This window comes from Hippopotamus amphibius, chromosome 4, assembly GCF_030028045.1.
Source record: "Hippopotamus amphibius kiboko isolate mHipAmp2 chromosome 4, mHipAmp2.hap2, whole genome shotgun sequence".
Classification (NCBI taxonomy): domain Eukaryota; kingdom Metazoa; phylum Chordata; class Mammalia; order Artiodactyla; family Hippopotamidae; genus Hippopotamus; species Hippopotamus amphibius.
Genome location: NC_080189.1, coordinates 44,313,211 through 44,332,069, shown reverse-complemented (window position 1 = coordinate 44,332,069; position 18,859 = coordinate 44,313,211). Strand labels below are relative to the sequence as shown.

The following is an 18,859-nucleotide window of genomic DNA, read 5'->3' as shown; positions in this document are numbered from 1 at the left end:
AAAGACATAACGTGCCCTACCCTTTTCACCCATCCCTACCAGAAAATAAACTATCATGATGAAAACAGCAAGAATGGGAAGGGAAAGCAGAGACAATAGGTGACAGTCGTATGCTAGGATGGGACTGAATGTGACTCAGACGGCTAAAGTCTGGTGTTAATACAGAAAGTGCTGGAGGAGGTGTGAGGAAAAGCCATGAGGGAATCTTCCCCTTGAGAGGCCCAGGACTCTTTGAGGCGTGAGTTCCTCATTTCCTGAGGCCTCTCAAGATAAAAATTCCAGGCTGGAGACAGCGGTACTTTTGAGGGTCTACTAGTTTGGTTTCTAGCTCAAATGCTAGAGAAGCCAATTCATTGAAATTCCATTTGCCTAGTGATCTATCTACCAAATTGACTGATTTTTTTCTAAAGAAAAAAACCTTAATTATTTGCAAATTTGATAGCAATTCATATGCACGGGATAGTTTTCACATGAGCTTTGCAAAGTTGTTGGATGTAAATTGACTGGAAAGCACTTTTTTTTTTCCCCCGGCTCCAGCTCTCTGAAGATTCAGTTACAAGTTGCTGAGGCTGGAAAAACAGGCATCCCTGCTGAGGGATAGGGAAGGGGGAGTCGGTATGCTCATCTTCACATACTGGACAGGCGAGAGACACTGGTGGGCAGAGAAGGGAGGATGCTGAGGAAGAGAAGGAAGGAATGGGTGTCAGAGGTGATAGATGCTGGAGGACAGAAAAGGTCAAGGACAAGGGGCAGGGAAAGATTTGAAGGCTCTAGAATGTCTTTCAGGGCTGCTGAGGCTCTGCCAGTTCTTCTGATATCAATCATCACAGACCTTCTACTTTCTTAATAGAAACAGATTTGGTTAGCTGGGCAACTTGAGTGAAATGGTTCTTCCAAACTTTGGCTTTAAGTGTATCCGTCTTTAGCAGATTGGCTAACTTCCCCAAATCCGAGCCTCGCTGAGCTGCTGTAGCAACACCTTTAAGGTGTGGCTGAAAGGGAAGTCTTCGTAGAGGAAGCTGTCGGCAGGACTAGAATGATGGGGGTCTGAGAGAGGAGGACACGTCTCAGTAAAGCCCCAAAAGTTGCTTCAATGCATTGGGCTTGGAAAGAGAGGCCAACTTGTTTAGGTTTTCCCAAGACTTCCCTGGTTTTAGTACTGAAAGCCTCAAACCTCAGGCAAACCGAGATGATTGGCTGGTCTTAAGAGGGAAAAAGATACAGAAAGGAGGTGGTGAGTGGGGAGAGATGATGCCGTAACCATCTCTTCAGGGATGGTCTTCTCGCTGGTACAATTCATGGGGCCTACAGGGAAGATCAAAGGATACCTGGGGACAATTGCACAGATCTGAGCAGCCCAGCAACCCAACACCAGGAAGGGCCTAGGTTTGTTCCAGATATCTTGGTTAGACACTATATATATATGCATGTACTTTGCTAAATGTGCTTTTTTTCTCTTTCTCTTTTCTTCAGGGAGGCAGGACACAGTGCGTGAGAGAAGTCTGTCCCATTCTCTCCTGTCCTCAGCACCTTAGCCACATTCCCCCAGGACAGTGCTGCCCCAAATGTTTGGGTGAGTGACCATTTTCAGGTTGAAGAACAATGTGATTTTTTCTCGGAATTTCTGCTGAGTCGTCATCCACTTTGTTATCTTGAGGTTCTCACGTTGTACTGTTTCGTGGCTTCTTAGAGACAATGCCTTCTTCTGATTTCCTGAATGTGAGGTGTGTACAGGGTTTGTCTCTCTGCTGGGCCTCCACAGAGCTTTCTTTTCTCATGTCTTCCCACGTATCTGTAAACCCAGTGCACCAGACAACCTGGGGTAAGAGCCCCTTGTGGGGAGAACGGTATTGAAGAAACCATGTTTAAGTGGACACACGATGATTCGTAGGATTACATTTTTGTGGGGAGAACAGTATTGGGAAACTCTCTTTAACCAGGCAGCTGACACTTAGTAGAAATGGATTTTAAAGGCATGTGAAGTCAACACATGGAGGAATATAGTGTTACTTTTAGAGGCAAAAACAAGCAGGAGGATAACATGCCAAAAATGAGAGGTTTGGAAGGGAATCATGAATAAAAGTCAGTAAAAAAGGAGGATTAGCTATTTCTTATTGAACAATTACTATGTAGTAGGCACCATGTGAAAACACCATATATGCTTTTTCTCATTTAATTTTCTCAAGAGGCTGTGGCATACAGGTGCTAATTAAGTACAGAATTCTGATGTGTAATATAGGTGCCATTATTAGTTTTATTGTACTGAGAAGGAAGTAGATTCCTAGAAGGTAGCACAGCTAGTGAGCTGGGGAGCTGACAGCTAAACATGACTCTCTGTGATTCCTGGGCCCATGCTTTATAACCTGCTGCCGCTCAGCTTCCCTGGTGACATGAGAGCAGCACACATGTTACCAGCTGAAAGGAGACAACCCACGATGGAGGGTCTCTAGAGCATGAGATTCTTTGGCTTTTGTTGGTTATCCATATGTCAGCTTCTTCCATGTGATCCTTAGGTCCTTGAGTTTGTTGAGGTCAGACTCTTCAAGATTCGAATAAAAGTGGCTTGACCCATCACATGAATATAATACAATATCCAGCATCCCCACCAGAATCTCCAGGGATCTTTGATGGGGGTGTGAGGTGGGGGGGCCACTTATATTTTCTCTAGTCACCACTGGCTTTGTGTTTCTGCTTCTGCTGCTTTCTCTCTGTTTGTTCCTTTCCTTTTCCTCTTCTTCATCCCCCCTTTTTCTTCTACAACATCATTTCATCCTTTCAGGAATACCCCTTTTCGCATTCTATGGTGCTATTGAGTCAAAGCTTGTGTAGCACATTTCACTTGAAGGTTTACAGTCAATGAGGGTGAAGACAAAATGAAATATTAAGCTCCCTTTGTTCTTAAAAGATCCTAGCTATTTTGCCTTTAGGAGAATTTCACTGTTTGTCTCTTTTGTTTGGGCTCCAGCCTCCTACCCTTTCTGTCCCCACTCTTTCCTTGAATCCTCTCTTTTCTTTCATAGCTTGCTTTCCCCGGTTCCAAAACATATGTTGATTTGTTTTTCTCATCCCCAGCTTATCATAGCCATACCCTGAAGTCTGTCTTTCTACAACCAAATTGGCAAATACAGATATCTTGTTAAACTAAGGCAACTTTCTCCTCTTTGAGGGAATCTGCCGCTAACTTTTCATCTAACAATGTTTGCCTTCCTGCTGTGTGTACATACGTGTGCGCGCGCACACACACACCTATTTTTAAAGTAAATACGAAGGTATTATAAGGACGAAGGAGAATTGTTTAGACACAGCTGACTAAAGGCATTTCCACTGTTGCGTGTGCTCCGAGGGTTGCCAGCGTGTGCTTGTGCCCCTGGGATAGAATTGGCCAATCCACTGTCGTTGAAATCCTCATGCTGAGGGTCACGGTGGAAGCAGCGTCCCGTCTAAGGGGGAAAGTCATCACAGAGGAGGTGTCGTTCGGGGCCGGGCCTTGAAGATAAGTAGGCTTGATTAATGCTTTGAAGCTGGTATCGTGGATACGCTGAGTCAGGTCAGAGGTTTCTCAGATGAACAATGGCTGTTGTATTGAATGCAGATTGTTTTGTCCTTTTGTGGTCATAAGGCAGACTGCAAAAGGAACAGCAAGTCTTAGGAAACACGAAAATCATAATCCTCCCAAATGAACCCTTTTATAGTTGGGCTAAGCCCCAGCAGAATAATGTAGAAATGGCTTAAATTAGGCTGTGCACGGAGTCTCTGAACCGTTCTTTTGAATGTTTTATCTTATTTTGAGCCCTGATGACTTTGGGATTAAGGTAAGATTGTATGTTCTTTGAAAATAAGAAGAAACATATCCACACAACAGAAGACAGAAAGGAAAAAAAAAAGGAAACACGGGGGTGCTTTACTAGATGCTAAAATCTTAGACTAATTAGACTTTTGGCTTGTTGGACACTGATTTGCTGTTCAGTTCTCCCTTGAGCAAGATTCATTCACGCAACATACCTCTTCCTTTTGTATGACAACACTCTTTCCCTCTCTTTTCTCGTTTTCAGTGATAGCCTCATCAGAGGTTTGTGTGCACAGAGTACCCAGTGCACCTCTTATTTTTATTTTTTGGCTGTGCTTTGAGGCATGTGGGATCTTAGTTCCCCAACCAGGGATCAAACCTGTGCCCCCCACAGTGGAAGCATGGAGCCTTAACCACTGGATCACCAGGGAAGTCCCCCAATGTACCTCTTAGGGTGAAACAGTCCAGGATCATATTTGAATTATACCACCTCTGATCATGATAACACTTACCATCTGCCACCTATTGGGGATGTTTAATGAGTACCAGGCTCCACGCTGAGAGCTTTACACCAATATTTTTAGGTAAAATTTAGATCTTCCAGAGGGATAATTCAAGCCATTGGTCACATTTCTTCAGGCGGAGAAACTCGTTGAAGAGTCTCTTTGTTCAGCAGTCTACTGATGTATCAATCCACCAGTCCAACCATCTATAAAAGATAGGGAAAAGGCAAACCAGGATATCACAATTTGAAAAAAAAATAATTGAAGCAGAGCTATTTTTAATTCTTAAAGGACAGAAATCTGTCTCTGTTGGAATAATATAGATGACAGTGCTTAAAGTAGTGAAAGATAATGTTACCATCATTTTTGTAGTAAATAAAAAAAAATTCTGCTTAGGGATGTTTCATATTCTAGAATGTCCTAACTTCAAGGTGTGATGTGACAGAGGTGATTTGATGGGGTGGGTGGCCTGCACACAGCTTTCTGATGCTTCAAGGTCTCAGAACCCTTGGGAGTTCCCTAGAGGAAAATGTAGAGAAATGATGAATTTTGTATTTTGCAGGTAATCCTCTAATTTAGTCTGTAAGTTATTACAAACTTCAAGAGACTCAGGACCTGGGTATACAAGAATGCCTGTTTCATTGGGATATTGCTACTTGCTAGGTGCAAATACAATCATTATGTTAAACTTTGTCTAACCGTGAAAGAGTTTTTGATTGTATACTTTAGCATCAGCATTGCAGTTGGAGATGGTAATGTGTTATTGGGAGGAGGCATTATTGATACCATTTTACGATGAGTGAACTAAGTGAGGCGTGGAGAAATCAAGCTCAAGGTCACCAGGGAGTCCACATGTGGGACCCAAATTATAACCCACAGCCATCTTTTGAGGCAAGTTTGCTTCTTGTAGGGAGAACCAAACTGATGATTTAATTCTGCATCTATACTGTATCCCAGCCTTGAGGTTGACCCTTAATGGGAAGATAGTATTTTTCTTGACATCTACTAACAGTAATTCCAACAATTCTATTTCCGAGAATAGCATTTAGTATGTGTTTATAGGTATTTCAGCATTTCATTGGGCCTCCTAATAAATAGAGATTGCTTTTAATCTTTTTACAGGAAGAGTGTGGGTATAAATCTGATGAGTGATGATTAATCTCTGACTTCTCAACTTAGTCCTTAATTGAAATAACATTTCAGGGATGTTTTTATGTGCTCCAGGGAGTAGAAACTCAAATACTGAAAGAAAGGAGGAAATTGGATTGTACTCTTTATTTGGGGTTGCTTTTTTGACCCTTTGGGTCAGCAATCAAATCCTTACATCAGGGAAAACCAAGGTAATTCTACAAGCAGTGTGATGCCAGTGGAAGGTTGGACCCTGGCGTGTGGAGTTGGATCCTGCCTCTATGTGCTCTTTGAGCTAGCATCACCCTTTATGCCAATGGACTTATCATTTCTTCATCTGAGATGCTATCTCATTAGTTTTTTTGTTCATCCTAGTCCTTCTTGAGATATCTTGACTTCTCCTACATTTTCCCTGCCAATACCCACCTTCTGGATACTTTTACTTATTCTTTAAGGTACAGCTCAGGCATTACATCCTCCAGGAAGTCTTCTTTGTCCTCCCTGTCCTCGCAGTTCCCAGATTGACTTCTCTCCAGAACTGACCATCTTGTTGTATTGAAATCATCTTTTGTGGGTTTATTTCCCTAGTAGACTGAGCTCCATCAGGACAAGATGTCTTAGTCATCCATCTTCACTGTGATGAACTCATAATAAAGATTTGTTGAACTTAAAGGATTCAGTGTGGAATCAAAGTCCATTTAGCAAAAACTCTTCTAAAGTCATGACTCCTGGGATCCCCTGGGAACATCTGACCCAAGGCTCTGTTTTTGTGCACCAGAACAGCTGGTCTGGTGAGAATCTTTACCAGTCCTGTGATGTAATTGCTGATGACAAAGTGGGACATCCCTGGCTTCTGTCTTGCTAACTCTATGCCGTTGCTTCCCTCCAGGTCAGAGGAAAGTGTTTGACCTCCCATTTGGAAGCTGCCTCTTTCGCAGTGATGTTTATGACAATGGATCCTCTTTTCTCTATGATAACTGCACTGCATGTACCTGCAGGGTAAGGTGGTTCTGAGGGGCTGTGATCCAACACAGACAGCATTTTGATTTCTAGTGTTAGCATTATAGCCAAACGTGATAATGTGTTATTTACAGAAGGAGGCATTAATTATGCCACTTTACGAGTAAAATCATACTTCAAGGTCGCAAGGAAGTTCAAACATAGGAACCATATTACGACTCACTGTCATTTTCCCAGGACCAGTAAGTTAGCACCTGGTGATGAGAATTAAACGCTGAGGGGCTGTCCTTCCTGAAGGACTTTCTAAAAATCAGACAGAAGCACGTGGCAATGTTCTCTGGCTCTAGTTATTCAATATGAATTCTCTGACACACCTGGCAATAAAAATGGGTTTAGTCACATTCAAGAGAAAAGAAAGGGATGGGTTCATAGTTTATCACCAAGATAAACCTGGTAGTTTGGGAAGAGAGTATTTGTGTGTTGTTCATCGTACCATTTCTTACTTGAGTCCTTGCTGACTCTTCTCAAAAGGCAATCACAAGTCTAGCGACTGGTGAAGAAGGAATTCCACAGCTCCAGCAATTTAAAGGAACACACATCACACACTCCTAGACTATGTTTATGCGGTGATTTATTTCTGAAACCGAGAAGAGAATCATTTATACAGAAGACTTTAGGATCATTTGTTAGTGAGTTAACCCAAACATCTGTGTGACACGAGTTTAGAATAATACATTTTGGTGGTGATAGTTGTTGTTTTGTTTTTAATAGCCAGAGGGCTAGAGAGGGAAAGAGGAGCTTTTCTCAATGTCAGCTATGAGTCAGTAGCTGGGATTAGAGTTCAGAAGTTCCAGATTACTTGAGGCATGCCTTGTTAAGTAGCATACACTCCTTCAGGGAGGTGGCCGAGTAAGGTCTGAACTGTCTGTTCCCTGGCACTGAACAGTGAGTAATTCTGAAGCCCAGGAATACCTTCCTGAGGCTCCCTCCTGTCTTCCATGGTTTGTATTATCCTGTGCTAAACATATAGCCACTCCTTCTGTTTGCCTTGGCCTCCATCCTCAGGACTTTTCTTTCTCTCCATGAATTTCACAGGTTATAGCTTCCTCTTGGGGATACTGAGCCTTTGATGAAACACATCACATTCCCAATTCTCTTGATTGTGGGAAAGCCAGACATCCCAAGAATGGAAATTAGTTATGCTTGCAATGTTTTGGGTCTCATTCTTTAAGAGATTCTTTAAGAGATGATTAGGCAATATGTCCCAGTACTCAAAAGAAGTGTAATTAATACCGTTCCTTCAAGATGTTTTTATCAGAGTATGAGTTCATGGTCATTTTTGGGAAACTGGATGCTTGAAGAATCAGGCTGCAATCATTTGGGATGATCAGTATTGTTTTTTATCTGTTTAGAGCTTCCCTCTCCAGCATCCTGATGCAATACCATGGCAGGTACAGGAAATAGTTCTCTGAACACAGTATGGTTTCACGTCTCCATGCCTTCAAATTTGATGGTTCTTCTGCCTGCAGTGTCCTCATCTTCTTTAAATTTGATTAGCAAACTCCTCTTCATCCACAATAGCCTATCTCAGGTGTCACCTCCTCTAGTGAGGCTTTCCTGACCCACCTAGGTAGGTAATTGTTCCATCTTCTCTGCTATCTCTACACCTTTACTAGTTCTGTTTACCACATTATATTGTAGTCTTTGTTCAGCTGGTTATCTCTCCTATTTGTGGGATAAGTTCCTTGAAGACAGAAGCACATCCATCTATCTCTGTATTCTCATTGGTTAACCCAGTGCCAGGCAATGATCTCATGGGTACTGTGTGTATGTGTGTGTGGGGCTGCGGGTATGGGTGTATATTTAATGAAAGTTGGGAAATCTATCATGAAGTATGTATTATTTGAGAGCTAGTGAGTGCCCTTGTTTTTCAAACTTGAAATCAAGACATGCAGTTTGACAAAGGATCTTTTTCCAATTTATGAGTTAACTTAAATAATTTCTATGTGCCAGGCACTGTGCCAAGTACTTTCTATATTTCATTTAAACTGCACAATAAACCTGAGAAGTAGGTATGATCATCTCCATTTTGAAGATGAGGAATCTGTGGCTCAAGGAAATAGATGGATTTGCACAAGATAACACACAATAAATGAACTGGCATTCTACCTTGTTCAACTCTGCATCCTATTCTCTATATGATGCGGTTAGAACCTTATAAATAAAGAATAACAAATGCCTTTTTTTGAAGGATCATCTCATTGTCATATTAATCTTGGTGGGTGAGTTAGTGGGAGTATAGTAGATGGTACCAGAAGTGCCTCTTGACATCATAGAATTAATGTAGAAGCTAAAGAAGTTACATCTGTCGACTTACACAACCTATTTGTATGCAATGCTCAGAAGTGAGTCCTTTCTTGAAGGTTGCTACTAGGGTCCATGTCTTGGAGAGGGGTTTAGTCTCTCATTTCCCGGCTGTTGGCTCACATTAACTTGACACTTTGAGATCATTGCTGAACTACCCTGGGACACTTCTTCTCCGCCATCCTTTCTTCTGCTAAGTTACATAAATGTTTTGCTCTTACAGTCATTCCACTTGACAGTCCGCTCCAGAAATCGCAGCTTGTTGGCTGGGGAACTGGAGAAATTTACTTTTCTCAAGCTGCTCTGAACTTTTCTTCCACGTGTTGTTGAATGAATAAGTAGGCACAATTTACTTGGCTATTTTGTTCATGGAATGCTACTTCTTTAGAGATCAAGCCATGTCCCTTTACTTTACAGATATAAACTTGTCACCCTCAGAGTTTAAGTGGCCACATTTAAGGTCACATCGTTGATGGAAGAGCCCTAGAACCCAGGCCCAGCTTTGGAATTGCTCGTTTGGTTCCTTTGTGAACACAGAACACACTAAGGAATTCCATCTTGACGTGGAGCATGAACTCTAAATTTTTACTCTTTGATCAAAGATATGCTACCTCTACGCTGAACTCCTAGCAGTGTCATAAAACCATGGAGGAGACCCGAGGGAGCACTGTTAATGAAGGTTGCAAAAGAGGAAAAGGGCAGGAAGAAAGTTGGAAGCTGATTGGCCCACAGCGAGCTGGGCCTTCTTGCCACACACTGACTGGCTGGAGCAGAATCACCAGTCTCTTGAGCATTAAATGATAAACCCTTGGAAGGTGGGGAGCATGTGTCACACTGCTCATAGCTCCTTCTTCTTCTGGTCCAGATACTTAGTCAGCAAATAACATTTTGAAGTGAATGAAAGATTTATTACAACAAATTAAAATATGGTATCTTCAGCGTATGTTTTAAAGCAGTTAGTTGTGGATTGTTAAAGGAAGGCCAGGTAGGCTGTTTGGTAGAGGTGGAGGTCATTTTTAATTTCCAGTTTGCCTTTGGGCCCCCAGGCCTCTACCGTAGTGTGTAAGAAGAAGTGCTCTCATCCCAGTGGCTGCGACAAAGGCGAGGAGGCCTGTTGTGAGGAGTGTCTCCTCCGAGTCCCCCCGGAAGACATCAAAGTGTGCAAGTTTGGAAACAAGATTTTCCGGGTATGTCACGAGCCCAGCTCATGGGAACTGCTGTACGATACTAAATTGTAAAAAAACTGCTGACAAAATGCAGATTGCAGTATTCCATATTGTATATACATGGCTGTGTGAATAAATGTACTTATTTATATTACAATATTATATATACGTATATATTTAGAATCAAGGACACATGGGGCAGAGAAGCAACTGTTTGAAAATGTGTTTTTCTTTGGCTATACTTTTGCTTTATAAAATCCTTTAAACCTGTAAAACATTGCCTTTGCCAAATGCGGGGGCCAGTGGTTGGGGTTGAGCTGAGGATGCCCCCTGATGGTACCTTGATGGGTGCCCGGATGCACGGGGGCATCGGCAACAGTCAGAGATGCTTGCTGCTCCTTGCCAAGATCCTGATTCTTTTAGAACTTTTCCACTAAGTTACTTTTTCAAAGAGAAATTTTCTCATTTGGAAGATGTTTGGGTGAGGATGTTCACAGGGTATGTGGCCAGCAGAGCAGGTGAGCAAAGGTGAGAGAGCTCTGCCCCAGCCAAACTAGAAGGGCTGTCCTTGCTCATCTCAGGTGTGTTTTACATTGGCCTGATGGCCCAGGTGGGAAGTTGTGCAGCGACCATTTAAACATCTGGATGAAGATTGTGGGCTTTGTTCAAAGTGCTGCCTATCTAGTCTATTTTCCCCAGGGATGGAGGGAGTCTCTCTGTATCTGAAGGTGTCATCTCAGGATCCCCATAAGAATTGAGACCCTCAGAATCAAGTCAGTTACGGAGATGCCTCTGTTGCACTTAGTTAGACTTCCTGTTACAGAGTTGGAGGGAGAGTGTTGATTCTTATGGCATCTGTAAGAAGCCCTGATATGTTATGTCTAAGGGAAGGGCATCGTGTGTGTGCGCGTGTAGTGGTTATACCATGCTTCCAGAGCCACTCACGTGTCCTCTTTACACAAAGCCACCCTCTGTCTCCAGAGCATCCAGACACAGTAGGCCCACTCTGATGACAGTTTTGTGTGCAAAGTGCTTGCCTCGCAGAAAGGTTCCTTCATGTAAGCAGATGAGGCCTGAAGTAGTTTACGGAGTCCTAGAAATATGCACTCAGAGAATTTGCAATAGTCAGATGCCCTTTGAGACAGATTTAGTCAGAGAAATAAAAGGCACTAGAGAGTCAGTAGTCCTTAAAATACTTCCAAATAATGAGAAGGAAGAGAAAGAGAAAGAGTCGACATCAAAGATCTGGGCTAATTTTTCTGTTTTTAATAAAATTTGCTTTTTCGATCCATAAACCCAGAGAGGAATCCTTGCTTTGTTTTCAGGCCTAACTCTGTTGCCTGTAATCTCTTTCCTTACAAGCAAGGGTGCACATTCTGGCATATTCTCCAGAGGTACAGGGTTTTTGTGGCTGGGCATTTGGCAATCGCAGATTATAAATCCAATGAGTCAAAGAAATTCCTCGAACAATCCTTTCTGGGCTAGAAATTGTGTCCCAAAGTGCTACCCAGCTTTTTGGGAGGAGAGCATCAGACAAGCAGAAACATGGGACGAATAGCTCTTGATGTTTTCTGTCTGGGCTCCACATTTTCAGATGGCCTGCTGGTCGGGTGTCTGCCTGGCACTGGCAGTCATATGAATTAGCCTCTGTTCTTTGCACGTTCGTGCCCCGTGTGAGCCAGAGCCATGTCACATCTGGGAATAAACTAACCACCTCCGGACATCTCAATTAACTGCTGGCATCTGGGATGGCTCAAACATTTTAGTCCTATCAAATGGAAAAGTTAGACCCTTGTTGTTGAATCATGTATGAAAACTCCTGTTTGTCTCCCAGGATGAAGCTAAGTAAACAATGCAGGAGGAGCAAGATGTAAATATGACTTGGTTAGATGTACAAGAATTCTTTGTATATCCTGGAGGGGAAATGTACACCCCCCCCCCCCCAAATCTAATCTTTCTATCAAATCGGTTAGGTGTAGATAAACACCTCAGAGTAACTTAGTCTAATGATGGCATCCATCACTCAGGGTAAGAAATGCTTTCCTTGACAAACAAATCCCAGCCTGTTGGATTAGCTCCCATCAGCCTCCAGCTGATAGCAGAATACTGTGCTCTCTCCTGTAGGATGGAGAGATGTGGTCCTCTGTCAACTGCACCATCTGTGCTTGTGTGAAAGGCAAGACAGACTGTCGCAAGAAGCAGTGCATTCCCATCAGCAGCTGCCCTCAGGTATGTCTGCAGGTTGACTTTCTCTTTACCTGAGCATCTTGAGAACCATCCTGTGTGTTTCATGGTCACCTACCATCTTCTGAACACAAAATGCAGAGCCTGCAAAACTCCCAAGTTCCCAAATAGTCACGCGTCCCTTGCAAAGCTTGCTCCTTTACTTTTGCGGTTCCCACCCAGATTCTAGCCGAGTGGGACAATAGCTCTTACCTTGCTCTATTTCTTATGGACCTCTTCCAGTTCTTTGTTTTTATGTCTCCAACTCCTGTTTGCTCTGTTTCCTTGTTTTGTTTTGTTTTTTTGCTGGGTTTTCTGTTGAACATCATAACCGTCCTTTGCATTTTCCTCCTTTCTTTCTCTCTCTTCTCAAATCAGTTTTCTTCCCATTAGCCATTCAAAGGAATATGTGGTTGTTTATTAATGAATTTCCCAAGGGGTTTCACCTGCCCAGCAGTACCCTCCAGCCCCTTTACTGAAGTTTTCCCTCTCTAACCCTGGCCTCTGCTGTAGCCCCAAATGGAAATGGCGTCCTTATGGAAATATCTCTTTTCAGAAACCCACAGTTCCAGCGCCCTGCATAAAGCAACCATTATCTTCCAAAGCATGAGCTTCATTGAATTCACCTCAGCAACTTGAAACCTTTCAGGGTTTTATGCGTTTTGGGAAAATGTCAAGCCTATTCAATACCTTCCAGTGAATGAAAAAATACATCCATATATTCAGGACATGTCTTCCTTTCTCTGTTAGAGACAGCTTTTAATTTTATTCACATCTGTTATTATTATAAACAAAAAGTTGCTGTTTTTACTTGAGTGCCAAATGAGGCACAAAAAAACAACAGCTGTTGCTATTGCACAACTGAATAAAGGGGGGAGGAAAAAAAGAAAAAAAGAAACCCTAATTAGTCTTGCTTTAAAATTCCTCAGACATTAAACTGAAAACCTCCCATAAAAGGACAGAGAAAAAAAAAGCAACCCAGGAGATACAATAAGGAGAGTTGAGCATGGTCTGCTTATAAATATTCATTGGGAAAAATGGGATCACATCATTTCTGCCTGTCCTCCAGGAACCCTCACTGCTAATGAACTCTTGCAGCACATGTTAGCAATAATGGGCTTCCTTATTCTACAAGACAAAAACAGAAGGCTGTGCCAACCTGGTGGCTCAAGTAACCAGCCTCCGCAGGCCGTGGTGGAGTTTCCAGCTTCATTTCAGTCCTGCCACTTGCAGCGGGCATCATGGTTTTCATTGTCCTCCTGCCGTGAGGAGGTCAGCGCTCTTTCTGTCACCAACATCTTGTTAGTGTCTCTTCTTTGTGGACCAGATTTGGGCCAGGAGCATCCGTCCCTCCAGGCGCAGCTCTGTCCCCACCCCACCCCCTCCTCTTCCTGTCAGAGCCCATCAGGCAGTGCCCAGCTCCTGCCTCAGGGCCTACCTTTCTGTTTCTAGGCATTTTTCCAACCATTCCACTGGTTCAAACTTTCCCTCCTCAGAGGCCAGCACAAGCACTTTGGAAGATAACTTATTCTACCCTGAAAATCCTGTTAAATACTTGCTTCCTCTCCCCAGCATTGCCTGGGGAAATTAAAAAAAATTTTTTTTGAAGAAGAAGCAGACTGTATTCCTGCTGTATGCTTCCTGGCTACTACACATCTTTTTTTTGAGAAGTATGCATGCCTTGTTGAAAAAGGATTTCGTGGTTGGATTCCCTCCCTGACAATCCTCCTGGGCAAAGGAGTGCCTTTTTTGAGAAGGACTGAGGGTTCCACTGGGCACAGAGTTGCTATGACACTGTCATCTCATCGTTGTTAATATGTACTGAGACTTTATAGTCACAGGCCAACCTCGTCTGATGTTGAGATCACCCCTCTGAGGTGGGCACTGTTACTAGACCCTTCTTACCAATGATGTCACAGTGGGTCCAGAGTTTCACAGCGAGGTACACATAACTCAGGAGCGCAGGCTTCATAGCTTGTACTTGATTTATTCTCTGCCTCATTTAGTGATATGGCTAGCCACACTCACTTCCTGAAGAAGGGAGTTGGCTATTTCTGTTGAGGTGCAGATGTAGGTAGGGAATCCTATAGTCACCCTTTGTTGGGGCCTTGGTGAATACAGCTCTGCTCCATTTGGATAGAGCACCTCATGCCACGCCCCTGGGGCCATGATTCCATCGGCCTGAGCCAACCTCCTTTGGCTTTGTCCTTTACTGCTTTCAGTCATGAGAAGCCAAAGGAGATCTCTGTGCCAAATAGAAACAGATAACAGAGCTCTTAGCGATAAACAGATAACATTTTATCTTAGCGATAAAAATGTCATGGGGGCACAGTTACTGGCATCTTTTTTTTTTTTTTTTTTTTGGTTAGTATGTTTTTTTTTTTAAGTAACTAAATCTATTCTTGATGCAACTGACAGGTAGTGAACCAGTGTTTGGCCTTGGCACAGGTCTTGGACCACCTCTCTGTGGTCTATTTCCTTAGTTTCCTATAAAGAGGGGAAAGGGGCATCTGTATTTAGAGGGTTGTTGTGAAGCATAAATGAGATAAGTAAGAAGAACACGTAACATACTTTCTACTGTGTAGCAGATACCCAGTAAATGTTGAGTTCTCATAAAGATTAAGATGAGACCTCTCTCATCTTAAAAATCTGGAGTGGAAAGGTGGTCTATAGGGTCACACAAAATTAGGTTTGATTTTGGGTTCTACTACCCTTGTGTTGCATGACATCAATTTCTTCATCTGTAAGAAGGAAAATGCTTAGCTCATAAAGTCCTTGTGCATCTCAATAACAAGAATTATAACATAATATTCATCAAACCCTAGTATGTTCTAAATAGTAACTTATTAAATCCTTATGATTAATCTGATGTTCGGTAGCCTAAGGGAAATACCTAGTAGAATGTTTGTTTCATAGCATGTGCTTCCTAAATGTTAATCTTCTTCCACATTCTTTTTCCCTGTGATTCCATTGAGTCAGAGATAAAACAGTGCCATCCTCTGATAAGGGTCCTGAGAACATGCCTCTTCATTTAAGTGTCAAGCATTAGGAAAAAATTGAAAGAAATGCAGTAGAGATTACACTGTATTTCCAGAAAGGTAATGGAAAATTACTCAACATTTCAAAACCCTCAGCCTCATTGGCTTTGACTGCATAATAGTGACTTAACAGGGACAGCACACCACTTTCTGGAAGAAGAAATGAGACTGAATTTGATTTGTAGCACAGATATTTTGTTCATATGAATAGGCCCAAGCTTGGGTTACTGTTTATTTTTGGGCCCTTCCCATAAGCAAAGATGGAACGAAAGCCTTGCATGGATTGATAGGATGACAACCAATTCCTTTTTCTATGTGTGTGCACTTGATCTCTAGAGGGCTAGATTTGGGTATCAGTGAAAAGGTGGAATCCAGACTGTCTCCATCTTCCCTCCATGTGAGAAAAATCACACCAGAGAGGCCTTTAGATATTATATTTCTTGGAGGATAAAAACAGGAAAGCTTTCTGAATGACTTTGCCTGACCGTAGAACCTGATACTTGAAACTTTATTTTCACCACCATCATCACCATCTGGGCATTGAGTTCAAATACAGCTTGGACTGATTTCATTGGTTTATCTGGTATTAGATTTAAAAAAGAGTTTTGTCCTCAGCAGACCCCATTTCTTAACACTGAACTCTTATTTGTTTTTCTCTTGACTAGGGTAAAATTCTCAACAGGAAAGGATGCTGTCCTATTTGCACTGAAAGTAAGTTTATGGAAAATATGCTGTTAATATTTATTTTGCATTTTATAGTGCAATAAGAAAAACAGTGGGGTAAGTTTTCAGCCTATTTTATTTCTATAGGTATAGGATGGAATCATCTTATCTTTCTACAGTTTAATTCAATGGTAATCCTTGCACAGAAGCGCAATTGAGACAAATGTAGACGTTTCTGTCGGAATTTGTTGCTATGAGAAATTTAGAAGACAAATGGTTTGATGAAGTTTTAGGAAGAAGCAGATAACTTTATGTGCCTTTTAACTGCTAATGGCATTTACAGTCATTGCAGCTAAGATAATGATATCCAGTAAAACCAAACATTATGTATAATCTAGGAGAGATTCTCCTTCATCATTATGAAGCCAAACAGCTGCCCTTTGTCCTCCCTCACCCTACCCCCACCCCTTTGCCGTTTCACTTGGCCACGTCCCATGTTGCTGTTGGTAAAGAGAAAACAAGAGGTCATTAGATTGGCAATGGTCTGGCCATCCTGTTATTTTTAACTGAGTTCTTGAAGGTTCTCTCTAACATGGCTTATTCCGAAAGCCATCTGGGACTGTACTGCCCATCACACAGACAGCATAGCAACAGATTTAATGTCATCGCCACGTATAGACATGCCCAGATCTATTAGTAAACTGCTGTTTTAGTCCCCTCATATTCATACGGTTTCCAGATAGCCTTCTGAAGTATTTCATTGAAGGCGGAGTATTGATAATGTCACTGTCAAATTAGTATGATAAGCAGGATTAACCAAGCCATGGAATCTATTAGAAGGTATTTTATGAGCCATTCAGGCTTAGAGAAGTGGGCTTTGATGACAGTTGAAAGCAGCTTTCACATGGGAACAGGTTGTTTATTTCACTTGTCTGAAATCAGAGTTTATATTACAAAGAGTTATCCTGGCTTTTCTTTTTAGACAACGGATACATAGGTTCATTATGTATATTACCATATATACATGTATTGCTATATATATACATGCATACATATATATATATCTCACTATTTTTTAAGACCAAGAGATATTAGACACATATATTATACACTGGATGCAAGTGCTGTCTGAATTAATGAAAATTAAATTATAGATTTAGTAAAAGAATTTTTCTTTAAAGATATGGAAGTACATAAAATAACTCAAAGGAGGCCAACCAAGTGTGACTTAGTAGAGCCTGGGAATGATGCAGGAAGAACAATTAGCTATGATTAACACACCAGTTGATTTTAAAACATGTGTATAAGCTATTACATTTAATCATCTTCCCAGAGACTCTCTGAGGAAATTTTGTTTATGGATGGTTCGCAGGCTGCTTCCAGCTTAATTCCTTTTTGGATGAACAGAGTCGAGTCTAAATTGATGAAGTTTTCCTCTGTATCCATGTCGATGAAGATGTTTGCATTTCCCTAGAAAGTATCTCCCAGTTGAAGCAGAAACAGACTTCTAATGAACTCCTCAGATTTTCTAGCTGACCCTTTCAACTTGCATGAGCACAGATAGGTTTCATCTGCCCATCTCAGTGCTGTCAGGCAGGAACACTGCTTATCGGTTTAATAGAAACATATGGCCAGTCTTGTACAGAAACAGCCTAAATCTTGAATTACCTGACTTTATGTTACAAGAATCAAGAAGGGTGATTATTGATATCATTGAGAGGAAAGCTACATTTCATTATGAGTTTATCCACTCTGGGCTAGTCTTTCCAAATATAGAATACTGGTGGCTTATTAGAAAATAAAAAGGAAAGAAAAGAAGAAGGATGGGCATGACAAAACCAAACCAAGTTTGTAACTGCTCATATTAAATATTTATTGTACCTGTGTTGTACATTGTACTGTAAATATAAATGTTGTACATGTGAATGAGCCCATGACTCTGTCACTGAGAGAGGCAAGTTGACAGGGGAGAAGCCACCCAGCTGCAGGGGCACCAGGGAGATCACTGGCTCTGTGCACCTGCGTCTAGCAGGTCAGTGTGGGAAGAGCCCAGGCATGTGGTTCTTAGTCCAAATTGAGATGATATCATTCGATGGCAATGTCTCAATTTCCTTTAGTGTTCTTTCCATCTGTTTACTCTCTCTTGCTCTCCAGCAGTTCTTCCATCAATGCTGTAAAACACATTCTATTTGGAGAGGCTTATTTGTTCAGATTGAATTATGAGATGGGATGACTTCCAGTTTTTTTAAGCAATGCCCAGATTTTCATAGCACATTCAGGTAGCCTTATTCTGATGTCCTTTAGCTGCGGCCAAAAGACCTCCTATTTTGAAATCCCTTTGTCATTATATCCAGGATCCAGAACAAACCTTAGAGCTCATTTTTTCCTCGCATGTGAATTATGAAAGTTCTTCTGGTATATGTGCTCCTAGAGCAGACAAACGAAGGTTGAAGTGCAAACTAAGGCTAGTGTTTTCTAAAACCAGAAAAATGACCAATTTCTGTCTCATTCAAACAAGATCACACGTGCACATATATACCCTATTAGTTACTGCAGAGTTTTCAACCTCAGTATTATTGATCGTTAGGCCAGATAATTCTTTGCGGTGGGGGCTGTCCTGTGCATTGTGTGATATTTAGCAGTATCTCTGACCTCTACAAACTAGGTGCCAGTAGCAACCCAACAGTATCTCCAGACATCTCCAAATGTCCCCTGGGGAGCAACATCACCCCTGGTTGAGGAGCACTGCTACTCCAAACAGGGATAACAGCATAGGTGAATCCTGAAATAAATACCTATGGTACTAGTAACATTAACTTGACTCTTAACACAGTGATTAGGTAAAGTAGGAGGTTAAAGCGAGGTTGACCTTTGCTGATGTAAAAAATGACAGAGCAGGGGGACTTCCTGTGGTTACGACTCTGTGCTTCCACTGCAGGGGGCATGGGGTCGATCCCTGGTTGGGGAGCTAAGATCCCACACGCTGCATGGTGTGGCCAAAAAAAAAAAAAAAAAAATGACAGAGCA

General features: G+C 41.9%; 1 protein-coding gene across 1 annotated transcript in view; it reads left to right on the top strand.

Annotated features, from left to right (window-relative positions):
* BMPER (BMP binding endothelial regulator) overlaps positions 1-18,859 on the top strand; it is a 238,314-nt gene that overhangs the window by 129,895 nt on the left and 89,560 nt on the right. The window contains exons 7-11 of the mRNA XM_057731872.1: positions 1,474-1,573; positions 6,308-6,417; positions 9,789-9,929; positions 12,033-12,137; positions 15,835-15,880. Coding sequence (XP_057587855.1) covers positions 1,474-1,573; positions 6,308-6,417; positions 9,789-9,929; positions 12,033-12,137; positions 15,835-15,880 — 502 coding nt within the window. The remainder of the gene's footprint in view (positions 1-1,473; positions 1,574-6,307; positions 6,418-9,788; positions 9,930-12,032; positions 12,138-15,834; positions 15,881-18,859) is intronic.